The sequence below is a fragment of the Stegodyphus dumicola genome, chromosome 2, assembly GCF_044657685.1.
Source record: "Stegodyphus dumicola isolate Sdum_Otavi_A_Nest chromosome 2, ASM4465768v1".
Classification (NCBI taxonomy): Eukaryota; Metazoa; Arthropoda; class Arachnida; order Araneae; family Eresidae; genus Stegodyphus; species Stegodyphus dumicola.
In genome coordinates, this window is record NC_140769.1 from 31,704,281 (window position 1) to 31,726,849 (window position 22,569).

The following is a 22,569-nucleotide window of genomic DNA, read 5'->3' on the forward strand; positions in this document are numbered from 1 at the left end:
TAGCTCATAGTTTACATGTATACCAAATACTGGTATCAAAGAGAATGTATGATGTGAATTAAGAGAAGCTGAATCTTAGCTTAAGTATTTTGGATGACCATTCAGTCATTCCATTCATGAGATCCATCACCAGTGCATTCCAGAAAAATTCCAGAAAGTAAGAGTCAACAGTGTAGTGAGATGTAAGTAAAGGAACTATAAAACTCTTTCCTGGCTTGGAAAGCCAAAAAATTGACAGAATTGATTACTGATGCTCCAACTTGTGCCAAGTCAGACTGGTAGGTCTTATTAGAAGCTGTAACTGTAGTTTTTTCCTGGCTTTAGAAAGTGAGGCCACCTCTCATTACCATCCAGTGAGAAGTGGATTCCATTGGATTCTACAGATAAACTGTAGCATATAAATCAAGGGTCATTACATGAAATGCTGCTTGTCAACTACAGTAAAATGCCTAACCAGTAAAAACTGAAACAATGGGACAATTTGGGAGTAATGAGTCATGCTGTATATTGTTGGAGAGTCATGTGCATGATGATTGCTAAGGAAATACTTCTTGCTGGATTGTATTAGCCCCATTATAAAATTTAGTGAAAGAGGAATTCTTGTGTTAGTCTGTTTTTATTGTTTGGATCATGGTGTTCACTAACCTTTGCACATAGAACTTTTAATGCTTTCCGGGCAAGTCTATTCTGCCTACTTTGAGGCAACAGATTGGCACATATTCTTTGAGCATTATGATAGGACCCATTCAAAAAGGAAAGATCATCACCGAATGGTTTGACAAAATGATAATGAATGAATTCAGTCAAAACTCTGTTCTTGTTCCGATATAGCATCTTTGAAATAAATTGGAGAACTAGTTGTGTTTTATACCAAATTGTCCCTAAATCACTGCAAAAGTATTTACTATGCACCTAACTACCTGGAGATATTTCCAAAACCTTATTAAATAAGTGTAAAGTAAATTTAAATAAGTCTTCTGTGAAAGAAAGAGCCTGCAATGGTAACAAATTCAGGACCTACATTGTTTTAACTCAATCTGAGCTCAGAATAAATATTTATGAGGTTTACTATTTAAACTCCATAAAAAGAGTACAATCATTTTGCATTTTTATTTTGAAATTGATTGTCTATTGATTTCAAATAAAGATATGAATGATTTTAAGTTTTCTCATGAGTTAGGTTGTTTTATATTTTTATGCTCTCTTTGTGCATTTTTTAATTAAAAATTATAATATTTGATTTTTATTACATTCATTAATAAAGGAAAGAGACTAAAGTTAGATTTCATCATTCATCTGTTTTGAACAAGTTACCACTATCATCCAAGCAAACTGTGGCTCACATGCGTAAACAAATAGTTGCTGAGTTGCCTTGTGATTGGTTAATATATGAAGAAATGATGCGTACTGGCAGTATAGCACACGCTCAGTGCTGTACTCTTGTCACACCTATAACTGTTGCTATATTTTCTGGTCCAGCTCGTCTACCTTTGGATGCACTGCATGAACCTGATCAAGGTAAGTGATAATGTCACATAATTAATTTATTGCATTATTTATGTTTCTAAATGTCTGAAATTTATAATATTCATGTATTAATCATTCGTAAAGTGTAAAAATGAAAGGAATATTCACAAAGTTTTAATGATTTTAATAAGGTAATTCAAGTCACTATTTCAATTATGACTTTAATCAGTAATTGATTGAAAAACTCACTGCATAAAATTTTTTACATTCGAAACCATATTTTGCATTACCTGTTAGCTAATGCAAAGGAAAAAGTCATAAAATTTTTACTGGAAAAGTTTGCTGAACCTCAATTTTTAAAATATGTTACCGAGTTTTATATCTCAAACATTACTTTTCAGTGATCCACTACCTCAGGGTTTCCTAAACTTTTTTCAGTCGTGACCCCTTTTTATCACTGAGAAGTTTTTACGAAACCCAAGACCCCATAATATTTACAAAAATTTTGTGGGACTCCATAAGTATTCTGCAAATCCGACACATATGTGAGTGAAACTGTTAATTTTTTCACTTTACTGTATTATAGTATTGCAGTTTTAACTTTAATTTCTAATTTTAAGACAGAACAATGTGAAAATTTTAAATAAGTAACAGACGGAATGACAGCGTCACATGCGAAACAAGGAAAATGAACCTTTATATTATTATAAAAAGAATGTGTCAACACGTTTTCGTTCTTTTCTTTGTATGTATTGTCATATCTTTATCTATTTTCAGATGCATTGTGTAAAAATATTTGATAATTGTAAAATTTTTATGATAAGTTAAAGAAATATCAAAACTGTTAAATGTTTTGATAATCCCTGCTGCAGGTCCCACAACCCACAGTTTAAGAAACCCTGCACTACATCATGATAAAGCTGCACCAGCAATGACTGCATTAGATAATACAAATTGGTGACTATAAAAGAAATAAGTGTTACTGAAACTCTTAATTCACTTAAGAATTATCTGCTGCTATTAAAAGAATGTTTTCAAAATTCAGGAAATTTAGAAACAATTTTAGGATGTGCTCAAATTTAAAACTTGCATTTTTAAATTTAAAATTTATATTTTTCCTAAATGGAAATGCAGGGTAGCTCAAAGTGCACTACCATTTAAAAGCTGAATAACACTTTTATTGCTTTATTTAAATGATGTAATGTTTCTACATATGACAATAGAACATTAAGAAATTCTTTTGTTCCAATTATGGGAGATGATGATATGTAAATGGCCTCTATCAAATGCTTCACAACTGTGCATCCTTTCCAATGCATTTCCCATGACATGGATTAGCATGTCTACCTTCAGTGCATGAATTTCTGTTCCAATGTTTTCCTTCAGCTGGTGAACATTGAGGATGGCCCCAAAGAAAAAAAATTGGGATGATTAAATTGGACAAATTCACTGTCCAGATGAAATCAGCATTTCTTAAAATCATTTTCCAAGTATGTCTCTAAAGAGCTAGTCTGTCTCATTCTAAGGTATCCTGGGAATGCCAAACTTGTAAGGATAGCATTGAGTCAACATTTATGCATCATCTTATTGTCTGCTTTTCTCAGAGCTGTTTTCCTGGATTCATGTAGAACATAGTCTTATGATTCATGATAAGTCATGTACAGATCCCTGTAACTGGAAATGATGAAATAGGTTATCACCAATTTAAAGGGCAGATAGACTATATAACACTTGATAACTTACACTTGATAACTTACACTTGATAAGGATACGCGTATACTCTTTGACCGAGTACAGTGGGCCACTGATTTATAAAATTCTATAGCTTTTGGTTTTTCTTCAAGGGTTGGAATGTTAATATATAAAAGATTGTAGAGACATTAGGTATTTTTTTAAAGCAGTTGAGATGAAAAATGAGCAATGCTCTCACTGGGATTTGAACCACAGACCTCTCAAGTATGCTCGACGCGTACTCGAGGCAACCATGAAGTACCACTACACCATGAAGTCATGGTGTAGTGGTACTTCATAGTGTAGTGTAGACCACTACACCACTACACCATGAAGTGATGCTAAGAAGGCAGGAGAAATACCTTATATGGTAAAAAAAATTATGTGATAATGATTGTAGTACTATACCAAAAATGCATTACCAATATTAGGAATTTTTCAAAAGAGGCACAAAAACACTGTTGTTTGTCATATTTATTAGTTTAGTACAAAAAATACATAAACTATAAAAATGTAAACAATTTTTTATGTACTAAATATAAAGGAACAAATGTTATCAAATATTATTAATAAGAGCTGTAAAATAATAATTTATAATAAGAGAAACCAAAAATATAACATAAAAAATAAACCATTACAATATTACAATGCAATAAAGGAACAAAATATATAGTATTATTATAAAAAAGAGTAAATATCACATGAAAGTTTTGTTATGTTGTGTATCATATATATTAATAGGAAAAAACAACTAATTTATTAACTCTATACTTTTAAAATGCAATTGTAAAAAAAATAATGCATCTATTGAACTGTCATTAAGCATGGAACATACTTTTTGTGCACGAATTACATGCAATTGAAAATGCTGTTTCTGCATGCATGCTGGCTGGTGATACTGTTAATAACGAGTAATATACTTCCTCTTAATATTTACCTCAAAGTCTTTTATCTTGAATTATTTTTATTTATGGCTAATTTTAATTTCTTCTCAAGAGACAATTATTTTGTGATATTAATATCAACATCTTCAACAGATTTCTCCAGATAGGTTTGTGTTTGCTTTTCATAAATGTTTTTTGTTGAAATTTATGACCAACTAAAGTAAATTTGACTTTATTAGCCTCTTTTCTTCCTTTTCATTTTATTTTATGAAGTTATTATCTAAATACCTTAAAAATATTTTCTAGTTTACTATGCTTTTTCTCTATTCAGATTTTCAATGCACACTGTAATTCCTCAGATAGTGATGCCTCCTGATCTTTAAGTGATTGCAGCATAAAATTTATTCCTACATTCACTATTAATAAGTTGGTATCCTTCTGATATAATACATCTACAGCTAGCTGTATTGTAAGCTGATACAGTTTTAGATATTAAATCAAATTTACTGTTGAAAAAATTTATTTTTTAATTGAAGTCAATTAATGCTTTCTGAATTGGATTTTTTTTTAATTTAAAAAAAAAAAAAAAAAAAAACCTTTCCCTTAATTTAGAGTAAATTGTTCCAGTTTGTTATAGAATCTGACAATAACATAAGTTCTTTTTTCATTTCAGTAAGTATATATTTTTTTAAATGGCATTTTTAGGAGGGGAATGTTTAAATATCTTAACAACTTTTTGAATTTTCTTAATTATAGGAAGCAGTCCTTGGTTAATATTTTGCCCTCATTGCTATTATTTTCTTCATAATCCAAATCAGGTACTTTCAACAATTATATTATTATTTTCTTTATTGTCACTCTCTTCAAAGTCAGAATCAGAAGTTTCTAAATCCAGAGTGTTCTGCTTCTGCTGCTCTTGATTTTGTTGATATAGCACACTGATCATTCCAAGTTGAATTCTGTGAGCATAGCTTAATTGCTGATTTGAATCAATGAACTTACCAGTGTTTTTCATATCAAGTTGTCATATTAGATAAGACTTCATTACAACATTCATTTTTTTCTATTAAAAATATTTTGGTTTAGTAATATTATTTTTGCATGACTTGCAATTCAATAAATTAATGTTATGTTACATTTTTAAATGTGTATGTAGCCCACATATACTTCCTCCAAAAATTTTAACTATCCTTGAAGATGTTTTGCATCTTGCCAGCATATTATTTTCATCATATAAATAGTAAAATCAAGCCAAAGTATTACTGGCAGATTTTTTATGTTCTTTGAAGACATGATTCATTATTGATAATTAAAAATAAAAAAAAAATATGTTGTAAATATACATACTTTGAACAATAAAGTATAATGCAAAATTTCTTCTTATTTTTGAAAAAGGACCTCACCAACTTAAAAAATATCTAAATGTTTAAACATATAAAACACTGTGCACAATTTTACTGTGATCATTGTTGAACTAAACAGTTTTGACTAAAGGGCTCTTGGGTGGTACTGGCCTATTCCTAACAAATGCAGGAGTCACATTTCGAACGTAAGCATAGAATTATTCAGGGCAAATAATAAGCTTGAAGATCATCATGTAGCAATAGCTATAAGGCTACTGAGAAATGCTAATAAAGAAAATGAGGTCTGAACATTCTGGTGAAAGCTGGTTGTTGAAGTGTCACGTAAAGGGAGGTTAGGTTTCATACATGCTTCATACTTGATATTACGCAGACAAAGAGAGACAAAAATAGAATCTTTGAATCGGAAATGCGACAGCAAATGATTGATATTAATACTGCCACATTGATAAAAAGATGTATATTTCAAGTAGCACTAGGTGCCTAAAAAGTTAAATTAAACCCTTTAGCTAATACCAGTATTTTACCTTAGCAAATACCAGTTTCACAAAAATGCAAAATAACATGAAATATCGATATTCTGTATATTGGTGTATTAGTATTGCAATCGTTGGTTGCTGTGAATTCTTCCAATGGTAGCATGACTTTTGGCCCATCCTGTACTGTTCATTAACATTTGTTGTGGGAATTAAAGCCTAGATTACAATATCTTGAATATTTAAAATGCAAATTGAAAAGTAATATGTTTAAAATCATCCCATATTCAGTTCCAAATAAAAAAATGTAAAATCCAAATACCAGATGCACAGTTGCAGATTGCAAGGAAAGAGGGGGGAACATATCAAAGCAAAAATGAAATAAGAAATTTACTTATTTTGCTGCATCATCATCAGGGGGTTGGTGCAGCGAAAGAAGTAAATAAATCAGCCTGTTTTTGAACCAATAAAGATTCAAATTAAAGTTCAAAACTTAAAATAATCTCAGAAGAACAATCAAAGTAATCCGTGCCTTTATCAGTTCAACCCCTACAGGCTAAAGTAAGCAGTGTAAACAATTGCAAAATTATAGCATCAAAAAATGTAAACAGATTTTAAAAATGCTATTTTGAGGAGATTGAGTCCAGAAAACAAAACTTACAAATACAAGTAATCCAACATATGCAAAAATATTAAGTTTTGAAACCATGCAGGCCAGGTTAAACAGTTAAAAAAATATAGCATGAAAATCAAATAACAGTTTTCAGTTTAAGCAGATCAAGACCAAAAAGCATACTGAAACAGAATTAATACAATATATGAAAGAAAAATAAATAAAAATTTGGTCCACAGGCACGCATGCACGCACGCACACATACACACACACCAAAAAAAAAAAAAAAAAAAAAAAAAAAAAAAAAAAAAAGAGAGAGAGAGAGAGAGAGAGAAGAGTTGATTCATAAAATGTGTAACAACAACAGAAGTTTTGAAATTAAAAAAATATTTTGAACAAACAGAAGTTTGGAAATGAAAAAATATATTCTATCTGTTTAGTAGCTAAAAATTTATAATTAGTGAATTTAGATAAACTAAGAATTTAACTGATTAATGTTTTTGAAAATAATTAGAAAAATTCTCCATTGTAACATTAAATATGTGTTTTGCTGTTGATGAAAAATTTGTAAAAGAGAAAAAAACATCGAATTACAGGGATTCTAAAACCTAAAAGGAATCCAAAGATAACTGGCATAGAATAAAGCTCAAGTGTAACATCAGCTTGCAGATGAAAAAATTTCAACAGATGGAAAAATTTGTATTTAGTTCAAGGAATGGAATACATCGTACTGTTTAATTCAAAAAGTTATTTTTTAAAAAAATTCAGCATTTGAGAAAGCCGCACTGCATTGCGAAAAATTATTTTTGAAAAAGTTAAAAAAATTGTGTAGTATATATAATAAATTCAAAGAAGCTAAATAATTATAATGAAGTTAGGATAGTGTCTAGTAAACTGTGAACTTAGTTATGAGAAATCTTAGGCAGTGCAAAGGAGGAATAAAGCAAAAAAAGTAACCTAAAAGAGAATGATGTAATCCTATTGTGAATATGGTCATCTGAAAGCCCAAATTTGAAATTTGGAATTGGTTTTATTATCGATTTCACATTTTGTAAAACTTTAACGAATTTTTGATTAACACACTCAAGGATTTCAAAGCAAAAAATGGCAATGTTGTACAGAAAAAACATTTTTATCTCCGGTGCGCGAGAATGCGTATCGGAAATTCTAAAGATATGCTTTAATAAACTTTAACGAATTTTTGAGTAACAAACTCAATGAGTTAAAAGCGAGCAATGGCAACACTCTACAGGAGACAAAAAAAAAAAAAAAAAAAAAAAAAAAAAAAATTATCTCCAGCGCGCGGAACTGTGTATCGGAAATTCTAAAGATATGCTCATATTAAAATTATTTTGCGATATTGCTCTTGAACTGAATTTTATGGTTTAAGTGCAAAGAAAATGACATTTAATAAATAAAGGTAATACACAAAATGTTAAACTCCCCTTTGGACATAATTTAAAATCTGAAATCTTTCAGATTTTTGTGATTTTTTTTTTCCTACTATTTTTGTCCATATCAGTTTCAGTATACTACAGTATTTGATTTCTTTAAGCACCCATGCTAGTGTCAGTCTTGAATTTTCCACAGCTGGGATTCTTAAACCTGTGCATGTCCTAGCGTTGTGCCTTCTGCTGCAAGTTCTTTGTCATATAAAGTAAATATTTAAAAGACCGTCACAAGATTTCGAAATTAAACGCTTAGAAAATAAAATACTCTTGTCTTGTAAGTCATATTTTTTTTCCTCCCGCTACAATTTTTCAATTTATTCATCAAGAAAGCTTGAGTATTTGCTTTAAACTTAACATAAACTGACTTTAACTGTCCATTTTTATAAAAAAAATTGACTTAAAAAAAGAAAAAAAAGGCAATTAAATGTTTAAAAAATTTGAATATAAACACAAATCCAATTTAAATTTTTTTAAAAATTTGATTTTGTTTCTATAGTTTGGAAAAAAAATGTAATTTGTATATATCTCTTTTGTACGTAGATATTTCTGAATTACAATCGTTGTTTATTTTGTTATAGCATTCCAACCTTTTTGCGACAAAAGGTAAGATTGTAGAGACATAAGTATTTTTAGAAGCAGGCAAGATGAAAAATTAGCAACGCCTTTGCCGGGAATCGAACCGTGGATCTCTGGAATATATGCCCAGTGTGCAGACCATTACACCATGAAGGCATGACAAGAAGGCGGGAGAAATACATTATAAGATCATTGCAGAAAATATTTTAAAATTTCTGCTTTTGAGAATTTTAAAGATTTTATCTCAAGATTATTCTAAATTTAAAATATTTATTTTTACTGCAGAATATTTACTTTTGCTGGATGTGTAGACTTCTGATTTGAAAGGGAAATTTTTGTTAGTAGGGCATCTGGTATATTTTATAACTGCTATCATGCTTTGTGTAGAAGGCAGGCAGAAAAGAAAAATAAATAAAGTTTGTTAAGAAAAGCAAATGAAAAAAATTCTGTATTACAAATGTTTTTTATGAGACTACTAAACTGGTAGTTTTTAAACTTGAGATGATGTTGTATATTATATGAAGTTCTATGTACTATTGAACATTTTTCCTAGTGTAATAATAATAATAAAAGTATTTTTTAATTCTTAATTGTAACAAAATATGTATTTAAAAATTATGATTTATTTGATTTTTCATATCTTCATATTAATAATTTTAGTATGCAAACCATAATTTAGTTTAATGAAATTTTTACTTCTTATACAGTAATATAATCTCATTTTTTCAGCTCATCTAGAAGGCTACATGGAAGAAGAGGACAGTGAAGATGATTCAAAATATGACAACCAAAAGGCTATGTTTAAAATAGATGACTGGATATCATTCCGAGTTGAACCAGAGGTTCGAATATAATATCAATGTTACAAAAATATTATTTTCCCTTTGTGAAAATTTTAGCCTATTTAATTTACAGTTATTAATTACTTGAATGATTACTATTATAATTAACTCTGATTTAGTTCTTTTATTCTAATATTACAAGGAAACCTCAGTTTACAAATTTAATTCATACCTGAAAGCCATTCATCAACTGAAATGTTCATAAACTGAAACAGTTTTTCCCATAAAAAATTAATGTAGAATGGATTAATTTGTTTCTGAGTAACTGATGATTGTTTATTTAAACTCTGTGCGGTATTGTCTCCAGAAGTTCATAATAAAAAACCAATAAAAGTCGTTAAATAAAAAATAAATAAATAAATAAATAAATAAATAATAAATAAATAAATAAAAATAAAACTAACCACAATAACAAACATCATATGAAACCTAGATGAAACACTAGATGATACTTAATTTTATTTAATTGTACCTGTTAAAAAAACAGTGAAGACTAGGTGAAAAATGATGAGGAAGATGTTATTGTCTGGATGTGAAGTTGCTTTCTATAAAAACATTAGATTACTAACTTACTATCTTTAGAAGACATCTTCTTTTATCTTTTCTTTGTCTGTAAGCATAATTTGTTTGAAACTGGCTAGGTATCTCTTTCACTTGAAATTTGTCCTATATGATTTATTGTTACATAAATTGAAAAAAAGATTTTTAAAGTCAGATACAGCATTGTCTTTCAAAACTTTTATGTTATAACTTCCTACTGTTTTTTCAAGGTAATTTTGTTACATGAAATATTTGTATCTTATTGAGTTATGTATACATTTTGCAGATTAAAGAATTAAGATTATAGGGGTTTTTTCCCCCTTCTTTTTCCAAAAGTATTTCACCCACGGTCTCATTTTGTTGCTCTTTCTGAAATTATTCTTTCTTGTTGAGTTCATTTCAAAGTTTTGTAGTTACTTCTTCATGTCTTCATTGTTATATTCTGAGCCTGTGGTTTTACCTTGAGAAACAATATCATAGATAAGAAGAAGTCCTAATTGTAAGTCCTTGAATTGCCATAATTTCCTTCAGGCCGAATATAAGCTTGAGTCATGTAGCAATTGAATAACAGTGTTTGAACTGTGATTTTATTTTTTTTTTAAATTTGCTTTGTTTTGATTTTTATTGTTCTGAAATGAAACAAAATAAAAATAGGAACATATTTATCTTCATTTTGATGCATTTTAATAGACCATTTCTTTCTGTTAGTATTCCTGTGAGAATATTATTGTTACATATCGTGAAACTGATTTTTAAATGAACATCCACCATTAAAATAACAATTGTATCATCATATTACAGAGGCTTGGATACATATTAGAATTATATTGCTGGCTGTCTGCACATATGTGCTCACTAATGCCATTAGTTTTAATTATTGGTAACTTCACACAGCACAGCTACACAGCAATTTGTGACTAAAATGAATGATTTCTTTAGTACTATTAAAAGACACAACAACATTAAAAGATTTATATGACATAGAAATAAAAACATTAATGCAGTTTTCTTTTGTCTCTTGCCCACCTATCTGGTCTAATTATAGATGATACCACATTATGACAGGTAAGAAAGGATTCCGAAAATTAATATAAGATGATACCACTGCTGTGGATAACTATCATTTGATTAATTTAGAAGTCAGATTGTGTCATTTGATTGTACACACACACACACACACACACACACACACACAATGGGGAGAAAAAAAAAAAAAGAGAGAGAGAGAGAGAGAGACAGTTCTATATCTTCCATTCTATTGGACCGATTGATGAAATTCAGTTTGTGTTTTTCATGTCTCGAAAGCATGACTTTGGATATATATGGATATATATTAGATTTATATATACCATTATTTTAACATAAATATTTTGACACAAAATCGGACAGTACAAAGTCAGTAATCCGGACTCATCGGGACTTCGGCAATTCCGGATTAGTGTGTTTTCCGGATTATAGATAATTAGTTTTAAATCTGGTAAGATGGCATGCAGAAATTATACAATTAAAAATATGAAACCATAATTTATGAAATAAAGAGCAATTATGATATAAAGGGTATCAAAATTTACAAAAAAAAAAAAAAAAAAAAAAAAAAAAAAAAAACTTAATATTTATTTGTTTACTTTCCAAACATTTCTTTCAATGCAAGTTGCTTCGTTTTTTGTGCTAATACTTTCTCTTTAATTCTATAAACAGACATAATTTCTTGTTCAGTTACAAAGTTCCACTGTTCAAGTCCTGTAATTGCTGTGTCGAAAATGCCGACTAACTTGTACATCGAAATTTTTTCATTTTCAATAACCTCTCTGTCACTTTCTTCACTATCGGAAGCAGTATGGCAGCTCCAGAATTGGTAACTCTTTTTGACATAATCGAAAGTTCAAGCTTAATTTTATTAATTATAATTGCTCTAACAGTCTAAAAAAAATAATAAGCCGGATCCAATTAGAAGATTAAGGAACAGCGCAATCTGTAACATTAACTGAAATGCCTTAGAATCAGTAAAAATAATTTTAACCTAGCTTATACCGTTCGTTATACATTAAACGTGCATGCGTGAACGCATTACGCGCATGCATAAAGCATACAAAAAAAAAAAAAAAGTTTGTGGCTTTGATGTCTGGATTATACAGGGTGATTATAATTAAAGTTTAAGTTTCAAAACGCTATAAAAAAAGAACCACTGATGAAAATGATGTGAAATTTGAAAGGAATGTTATTGAAGAAGGCGGAACGAGTATGGCAGAAGAAAAAATTTAGTTTCAAAAGTTAGCAACAGATGGCGCTGTAAGCGGCAGAATCACGACGAGAAACGAGAAATGTTTCGTAAAACAACGGCTAAGGTGGAAGTTACACATTAAAACGCATTGACAAATTAGAATTGTTGAATAATTTTATTTGCATGACTGTACATATCACATCGGAAGGGACAAATCGGTTGGTTTCAAGAGTTTTGCGGTGGCATACCGCATAAGAACCATTCATCAAAGAAGTTCGGAACCGTCGCAAAACATGTTCAATATGGTGTCCACTGTTGTGTGCAACAAGTTGAAAGCGACAAACAGCATGTTCCACAACGGATCGCAATGTCTCCGGGGTGATGTTCAGAATGTTTTGCGAAATGCGTGCCTTTAATTCCGCTAAATTTGCAATTGGAACATGGAACACAACATCCTTCAGATATCCCCACAACCAGAAATCACACGGAGTTAAGATCAGGCGATCGGGACGGCCAGGCTGTAGGGAAATGACGGCTGATAATTCGAGCATTTCCAAAATGGCACCTCAGCAGCTGCTTCACGGGATATGCAATGTGCGGAGGAGCGCCATCTTGCATAAAAATTATTTCATTCACACATCCACGCTGTTGCAGAGCTGGAATCACGTGGTTGCGCAAAAGAGACGCATACCTCTGACCAGTGACGATTGCGGTAACAGGACCGGAAGCACCCGTCTTCTCGAAAAAATATGGTTGTAGGATGACTAATGCCGTAAAGCCACACCATACCGTGACCTTTTCAGGATGAAGTGGTACGGGGTGCGTTGCCAGTGGATTTTCTGTTGCCCATATTCGACAATTCTGGGTATTCACATATCCTGTCATATGGAAATGGGCTTATGGTCATATGGTCATAAGGAAAGTGGATAATGAATGGCCGTGGAAAATTTCCAACGTCTCCCTAGCTGTCAGGTCAGAAGGATGCAACTCCTGCACATGGCCAATTTTGTACGGATAGCATTGCAGGGTGTTTCGTACCTGTCGTTTCGAATTTTTGCATCATTTTCTTTAGACCTACGACACTCATTGGACCAACGCCTTCTTTTATACCCTTCAGTGTCCTGAATTTTTGCAGAGCTACTCTTGCACAATCATCATTCTTGTAATACAGCTTTACCAGCAGAGCGCGGTCCTGCAGTGAAACACCCATGGCGAATGCCTGAGTCGCGAAATGAGGAACAGCCTGGTACCTGGCGGCTTTATAACACTGAAATTTAACTAACATTTTAATTTACGTCTTCTTCCGCTTGCAGTGCCATCTGTTGCTAACTTTTGAAACTAAATTTTTTCTTCTGCCATATGCTTTCCGCCTTCTTCAATAACATTCCTTTCAAATTTGATGTCATTTTCATGAGTGGTTCTTTTTTTATAGCGTTTTGAAACTTAAACTTTAATTATAATCACCCTGTAGATTATTCCAGATAATGGACATCCGGATTACAGACTTTGTACTGTATAACCTATAAAATTTTTAACATCATCTTAAAGTAGATGTATTTCTAGACAAACCTGCAAAAAAAAAAAAAAAAAAAAAAAAAAAAAAAAGTTTTTTTATTCAGAATTTTCTAAGATATACATGAATTTACTTTTATTGTTGCATTCTGAAGTTTGCCATCTTTTTTTTTTAAGTGATAATAATGCCAAATGTGGTTTACACACTTTATTAAAATTATTTGAAAGTATGGACACTGACTTTTTTTCCGTGCGTCTGCAATGAAAAAAGGAAAATAAGTTGCTAAAAACGAGGTGCCTTTTTTCCCCTCCGCCATAATGGAAGGGAAAGGAAAATGGGTTGCCATATATTAAGAAGTTTGCCAAGTAAATTATTTTTGGCACAAACTGCAAAAATTGCGCCAAGCTAAATTTTTGAATTACTCTGTAAATTTTACTCCAAATTTTACAAAATTTAATATTTAGACATAATTTGATGTGTAGAATCGAAATATGGAAAAACAATGGCATGTCTTTTCAGAAAATGTCCAATTTTGTGCCAAAATACCTATGTTAGAATAATGCTATATATTAATCTAATACATATCCTAAGTCGTGCTTTTGAGACATGAAAAACTCAGTTTGAATTTTGTCAGACCAGTAGAATGGGAGATATAGAACCGTCCCCGCTTGTTTTTTGCACATTGTATCATTGCATAATACACCAGGAAAATCTATGCGGAACATTTTTAAAATTTGATCCTGTTATGTAAATGAGCATCAAGGCCATATATTTTTTATAGCCCACCAATTAAATCATCGCCACTTTTAGGAATTTCTCAAGTGGGGGGTGGGGGTGGAATATGGCAATATTGTATACTTTACTGAAGTAAGGTAGCTCAGTAGAGGCTAGATGTTAAAAAATGTTTTATAACATACTTAATGAAATCAACCCATTTATGATATCAAAAATAAAATTTGATCACTCTTCTTTGATCGACGTTTATAAATCATATCTATCCATAGACAAATATGTCTTGCTCCATAGTCATGTATAATTTATGTCATTATTTGGCAGCCTGTACACTGCGCACAAAAAAAAAGGGGCAGTTCTATATCTCCCATTCTACTGGGCCAATTGACGAAATTCAACTGGCCTTTTTCATGCCTCGAAAGCACGACTTAGGATATGTATTGGATTCATATATAGCATTGTTCTAATATAGGTATGTTGACACAAAATCAGACTTTTTCTGAAATAATATAACAATTTTTTTAGATATTTCCATTCTACGACTCTACAAATTACACCAAACTACCAAGTTTTGTAAAAATCGTGTGAGTAGTTTTCAAAAACTAGCTCTCAAAAATTTTAGAACCTCAATATTTATTGAGTTTGGTATATATTTATTAATCTCTCTTTTTTTAATTAAACTTATTTGATTCTTCCTTTCACATGTGAAAATTTTGGTTCATTCAAAATAAAATTCACCCATTTTTTTATGATTTATTTTTAAATAATTTAAAAAAGTTTTTCAAAAAAAAATTGAATTATAATATATAAAATGTTTACCATCATCTTAAAGTAGACATATTTCTAAGCAAAAAATTAGTTTTCTATGCAAAATTTTCAAAGATGTACGGGAATTTATATATTGACACGTTTTGAAATTTGGCATATTTGTTGAAAGCGATAAAACATCAAACGTAGTGTTTAGACACTTTGCTAAAATTATTTGGAAGTAGAAGTGATGAGACTTTTTTTATGCTCAAGCACAATGTAAAAAGTTAGGAACAAGGTGCCTTTTTTTCCACTCTGCCATAATGGAAGGGAAAGGAAAATTTGCCACATATTAAGAAGTTCGCCAAGTGAATTATACTTGGTGCAAACTGAAAAAATTATGCCAAGATAAATTTTTGAATTTCTCTGTAAATTTCTCACTAAATTTTACAAAATTTATTATCTAATTGTAATTTGTATGGTAGAATCGAAATATGGAAAAAAATTGGTATGTTATTTTAGAAAAAGTCCAATTTTGTGTCAGAATACTTATGTTAGAACAATGCTATATATAAAACTAATATATATCTTAAGTTACGCTTTTTAGACATGAAAAATGCAATTTGAATTTTGTCAATTGGCCCAATAGAACAAGAGATATAGAACTGTCCTCCCCCCCCCTCCCAGTGTACAATTATGAACAACTTTTTTCAAGAGTGAAGTGCATTAAGAATAAAATTAGAACCAACTGAATGAATACTTTGAGAACTCAAGAATTTCAACCATTTCAATCAACCAAATATTAAATTTTAAATAGAAATGTTGTCCAATTGTCATGGATGGACTGCTACTGAAGGCACTAGCAGGTTGATTGTTATTTTTATAATTATAAATAAAATTTATAATGAAATGTTATGTGTAAAATGTCAAAATAGTTCAATATTGCTTTCATTATATTAAAAAATCATTAGTTAAGATCCAATCACTTTCATGTTTTTACTCCCCACCCCTTCTTCAGTCATCCTTACTGTTGGGTAATGCCACCTCGCCATATGAATCTAGTAAATGACTGAATAACTTAAAATTTTTCTATATACAGTGCAAAGTCCGTAATCCGGACTCGGAACATCGGCGATTCCGGATTATAGATCATCAATTTAAATCTGGTAAGATGGCATGCAGAAATTATACAATTAAAAATATGAAACCGTAATTTATGAAATAAAGAGCACTTATGATCTAAAGGATATCAAAATTTACACACACAAAAAAGAAGCTTAATATTTATTTGTTTACTTTATTAAACATTTCTTTCAATGTAAGTTGTTTAAGTTGCTTCGTTTTTTATGCTAATACTTTTTCTTTAATTCTCTCTTCTATAAACAAACATAATTCGTAATTTCTTGTTAGACATAATTAAGACATAATTACAAAGTTCCACTGTTCATATCCTGTCATTGCTGTGTTAAAAATACCAGCTAACTTGTCAATCGAAATTTTTTCATTTTCAATAACCTCTCTGTCACTTTCTTCACTATCGGAAGTAAATGCTTTACTAGCTTTACATGCATGCGTAGCGGATGCGCGCATTAAACCCACATGCATAAACGCTTTACGCGCATGTGTAAGTTTGTGCCTTTGAGGTTCGGATTATAGATCATTCCAGATAATGGGTGTCCGGATTACAGACTTTGTACTGTATACGCTTTCTTATATATAGTACACACCAGAGAAATTTGAAATAACACAGTCAAGCCCATGCTTTTCTCCTAGAGAAGAAATTCAAAAATTTCTTTCAGTTGTCAAACCTGAGCAAACCTGACAGTTTTCAACGAAACCCATGCAACTGTCTGATTCACTTATTTTGGAAGTCATGAGCTACCACTGTATTAGAAATAATTTGTGTGGCCCAAAATATATCAACTTCTTGCAGTGTGGCCCAAGAAATTGTTAGATGCCTCTGCTGTATATTATGTAATTTGCCTCTGCAGAAGTCTTTAGCATTATTACTTGTACAGTGCACCAAAAAAAGGGGGGGGCAATTCTATATCTCCCATTCTACTGGATACCATCCTACTTCCATTCTCTACTACTCCATACTACTGATTTACGAAATTCAACTTGCATTTTTCATATCTCGAAAGCGCGACTTAGTATTTGTATTAGATTTATATATAGCATTATTCTAATGTAGGCATTTTGTCATAAGATCGGACTTTTTATGAAATGACATGCCAATTGTTTTTCATATTTCGATTCTATGATTCAAATTATGCCAAACTGTTAAGTTTTGTAAAAAATCGCACAAGTAGTTTTTCAAAACTCCTCATTGTTAATTGAATTTGATATATATTTATTAATATCTCTTTTTTTTATTAAATTTACTTGATTCCTTATTCCAGAATTCAAAATTTAGTCTTAATCCAAATGTAGTTTGCACGTTTTTTATGATTAATCTTTTTAAATTTGTATTTAAAAATATTTTTTATAATTTTTTAGAAAAACTTTTTTATATACTTCTATATAACTGTGCAAACCATTCCATGAACTTTGAACATTTATCTTATGAAAAATACAAAAACTTTAATACTCGGACAATTTTTAATGACATTAGAAGTCATTATTCATCACTTGACTACTCTGCATGTTCAATCAATCAGATTGCACTAGGTGTTGTATTTAATCTCGCTAACTCTCGCCGTCATCTCAATTGCTTCGCCAAGGAAGACATACAAATTGTACTGTTTAAGATTTTCATTAAGACTGCCCAGTAGCGATACTAATTTTTCGACTAAAGGCTGATAGGCCGAATACTTCAGTCTGCCGTAATTCACATCACTTGTGTTCCAAACTCCCAACAGGTATGTTGTGTATTATTCATTCTTATGCATGCAAGTATCTACTCTCTGCTATATTGAGTTTTTAATAGGCTATGGGCCCACTCCAGATTAAGAAATGAGGATAAATAATCTAATGACTAGTTTAATTTCTTTATTTAATTCTATTTGTAAATTTTTTAGAATTACTTTAACCAAAAATTGGCCACATGGTTATGTTAGGGTTAGCCAAAGCACATGGTTGCAAAAGCTTAACTAGTACAAATATTTTTTGACTGTTGGTTATTTAGGCAAATGTTCCTTTGAGAATAAAATTAATTCAATAGAAAATTTATTGAATTTATCTCAAATTATAATTTTGTCTCTTGTTGATTAAAGTTAAAGAAAAGGGAAAAATGCCAAAGGGAGAAGGTTCATTTAGTCACAAACAATTGAATGGAAGAGAAAATTACATGGATTGGAAATTTTCCATGAAAATGCACCTTATTAAATTAGATTTATGGGCTTATGTAGAGGGTACAAAAGAAGATCCAGTAAAGGATATCAAAGCTTTGTCATATATAGTTGAAGTGGTAAGTGAAATTATTTTCAATGATATAAGAGATTTAACAAGTGGAAATGAAGCATGGAAAGTATTAGCTGAAGCATATAAGAATAAGGGAATCACAAGAAAGGTTTCAATAATTAAAACATTGGTGAATACCCGTTATACCGATAGCAAGGATATGTCAGACTATTTACATGGGGCCATTTCAGCTTACCAGCAATTGGAATCCACTAGTATTAACCTTTTCACGACGGTGCACCTTTGTTTAAGACGCTCTAGCGGGACGGAAGGGAATCGAAGGCAGTCACTGTACAGGGCGGAGGTTTTGCATTGCTAAGTCTAATTTTATAAAAAAAAATCAGACAAAAAAAGTTTCACTTCTAGCCTCGTAATTTTTGGTATCATTTTACATTATTACCTGAACTCTCCTATATGTTAAAATTAGCACTTAATAACGTTTGTTTCTTTATTTTACATGAAAATATACTTAAAAATTTCCTTATCTTTTAAAATAATTTTTGGAAGTGCTATTGAAATTATTCCAAAGTTTTAATTGATAAAATTAATCAATAAAGTTTAAAATTAATAAAACAACACAATAAAGACTATTTACAGTAAGAAGTAACAAAATTTAAAATGAAGATGGAGTGTGGTACATCTTGAAGCACGAAGAAGTATCACTTTCTAACTCTAGAAAAAGTATCACTTTCTAACTCTTTAGAAAAAGAATCATCATGCTCATCTGTGTTAGTAAATGGTTCATTAACCATACGAGGGTATTATTCCTCTGATAAATAGCGCCTTCCCGCCATAATAGACTGGAGGTGAGGCTTTCCGAAATAAAAAGAGAAGAAACAGAAATATATCTGAAGGCAATGCAAAACTTAACATGTTAATCCTAAAAGGCCATACATAGTAGAAGAAAAAATAGAATAAAAAGAGGAATTGAATATAAATCAGATACGCGAATATTTATATTAGCACGCGGCTATTTAACCTGTTAACTGGGGAATAAGCTTTCAGTAAAATCGTTTCACAATGGGGACTTTTCCCTTTGCAATAATTTCAGCACATCGCAAGGAATAAATAAAAGAAAATCGTTTTAAAATATTTAATGATATTAAATATTAAAATTAAACATTTTTAATCCGGAAAAACAAATTAATTGAACGAATTTAAACAATTATTTCGTATGATATTCCCTAAAGCAATGCGGCATACACAAACCAACACTACAGTCGGAACACCAAAATCTCGATTCTTTCCTAAGACCTTTGGAATAGCATAATTTGCATCTCCTCATTACATTTACTCTTGAAGAGTCGGATGGTATATAGTCTGCAAAATGTCTTTTAAAGAGTTGAGATGGATTTACTATGGAAGTGATGCTGGGGATCCACGATCAACCACTGGATATGTTTTTCTCATCAGAGGTGGTGCAATATCATGGTGTAGTAAGCGTCAACCTACCATTGCAACTAGTACAACAGAAGCCGAATATATGGCTCTTTCTGCAGCTACTAAAGAAGCCATATGGCTCAACAAAATTGTTAAAGAACTTGGGATTATTACTGCAAATCCAGTATTATTATACTGCGATACTATTAATCTCAGCAAAAATAGTGTGTATAATGGTAGATCAAAACATATTGATATACAACAGCATCTCGTGCGAGAAGCTGTGAAACTTCAGCACATTGACATACAGTATAAGACTACTTATGATATGATTGCAGATTTTTTGACAAAAATTATAAATAGTGCAAAACATGAAATGCGTGCAAAGATGATAGATTTAAAATGAAGACTAGTGTTATATTATATGTATGTGTGTGCTGATGTAATTTTTCATTGTGTTTAATTAGGATGATGATATTTAAACCTAAATTGGGAGTGTAAAAAGGTTAGCTTTAAATATGTTCTTGGCTCATAGATGTTTTTATATACTTCTATCTCACTGTGCAAATAATAAAACTTCACTTGTGTTCCAAACTACCAACAGATATGTTGTGTATTATTTATTCTCATGCATGCAAGTATCCACTTTCTGCTATATTGAGTTTCTAATTATTTCCCATGCAATGGTTCTATTGCTGTTTACAAAGAGAATGTTGACTTGGTTGGAGGTAATTATTTATATCTATATTAATGCTGAGAAATTAGATTTACATATTTAAAACTTGCAATAGTTAGACTATAATCTCCTGTAGTCTAACTGTTGCCAGTTTTGAATGAATAACTCTGCTTATAAAAGCAGAAAATGTTGATGTAAAATTGAAAATCATCTTTGTGTGTCTTTTAATAAATATTTGTTGTTAAATGTTTTTTTTTTTTTTTTTTTTTTTATAAAAATCTATGTAATTAAGTATAATTTACATTGAATCATAAGAGGAGGGAATACTTAAAAATGAAATTTAATAAAGCACATTTTAAAAAACATCTAGAAATAACAACTGAGCTTGAAAGTGATAATGAAAGTCTCAGTGTTGTAAATTACTTTTTAGTAATGTTTTTAAAATCATAAATTTTATGGTAAGTAACTTTATTTTAAATTTCAGATTGCTCGTTTAGTGCTTCAGTTACGTCAAAAATGGCATGCATTATTTTTAAAACGAATGCATTCACCTTCTAAATTACTTACTCAAGCTGATGAGGCTGTTTTACGCACTGTAGTAGGTGTTTTAATTGCTGAAGATCAAGCACTTAATCTTCAGCAACCATCTGGAATTGGACAGCGTCCTCGGCCCTTGGTGATGGATTACTGTTCTCCAGTTCATATGGGTAGACAGATGCAAAGTAGCCCAATTCACAGTACTAGCTTTTATAATTCTTCAGCTGCATACAGCAATCCAGGTACTTTGTTTTATTATAGGTATAAGCTTAAAGAAAATAATTTTGGCATTTAAAATTGAATCAAGAGATTTTTCAAATGTAATTTGGGATTTCAATGCATGTTGGAAGTATAATATGTATTTTAAATAATGTACTATTTTGTGATGTTGACAGATGAAAGTAGATCACTTATAAAGGTGACCACTTTTTGTACTTTCATATTAATTCTAGTACTTTTAATCTTCCTGAGTAACAACAATGAATATAACATGAGAGAGTTAGATATATGAATTAATACGTATTTCTTCTTGGGACTGTAGAATATAAACTTTAAGAAATCAAATCACTTGTTAATTGCATTACAAAATATTTTTACTGAGGTGTATTTTTTATCCTTTATTCACTTTACCATAGAAGTAGGTCTAAATTTAGATTTATACATTTTATTAAATGTTGCCTTCATCTTTAAATTTCATCGCATTAAAAACAAAATAAAAATGATTCTGAAATCTCAGTGCGTTATGAAAAGTATCCTTTGAAAAGATAACAATCTAGCCAGCAATAGTCTATTTACAGATGTAGGAAATATTAATTTAGGAGCAGGAATGGAAGTTCTGAAATGAATTAGATTAGAGTGAAGTTCCAGAAAGAGACATTAAACGCTTCACCATTTCTCCTGAGACAGACTTGTTGATTTGAAAATTGTCATCAGTTGTCAGTGATGAGACACACTCATCAGCATAAAATGCGATTTGGATAGTTACTTCCAAGAGAGACTCTTCACTTTGTTTTCTAACCCCCAGAATGCAGCAAAAATGAAAAAAAGAGATTTATAGCCTAATAGAACATGATATCTTTAGAGGGGAGTTGTATCAGGATCTTACAAAAGCAAAGCTGACTTAAAAAGATGGGAACTAGGTAGATGTGAACTAGGAATGCTCTTTCATTCTCTTTCAGCTGGCATTGCAATGGGAACTACTTTTTCTTAAAAAGGATACCTAGAGGGGTTCATCTTTGTTGATTTTTACATAAGAAATTAAGGAACACTAAAGAATTTTTTCTTCTGTGAAGGGCGATGCCATTCAACATTCTTGGGTGTAGTAAGTAGGTCGTTCGAGTTGGTTTGGCAAGAACTTCTAAAAAGGTTTTGTCAATTGGAAAAAGGGGAAAAGAAACATTTTTATTGGAGGTAAAAAGTT

The 22,569-nt window shown here is 30.8% G+C and overlaps 1 protein-coding gene across 3 annotated transcripts in view; it reads left to right on the top strand.

The window, feature by feature from the left end:
- The window catches only part of LOC118195976 (3'-5' RNA helicase YTHDC2-like), a 180,918-nt gene that overhangs the window by 100,260 nt on the left and 58,089 nt on the right, over positions 1-22,569 (top strand). For all 3 annotated transcript variants that reach the window (XM_085810550.1, XM_085810549.1, XM_035367326.2), the window contains exons 20-22: positions 1,265-1,518; positions 9,289-9,401; positions 21,097-21,391. In XM_085810550.1, coding sequence (XP_085666676.1) covers positions 1,265-1,518; positions 9,289-9,401; positions 21,097-21,391 — 662 coding nt within the window. The remainder of the gene's footprint in view (positions 1-1,264; positions 1,519-9,288; positions 9,402-21,096; positions 21,392-22,569) is intronic.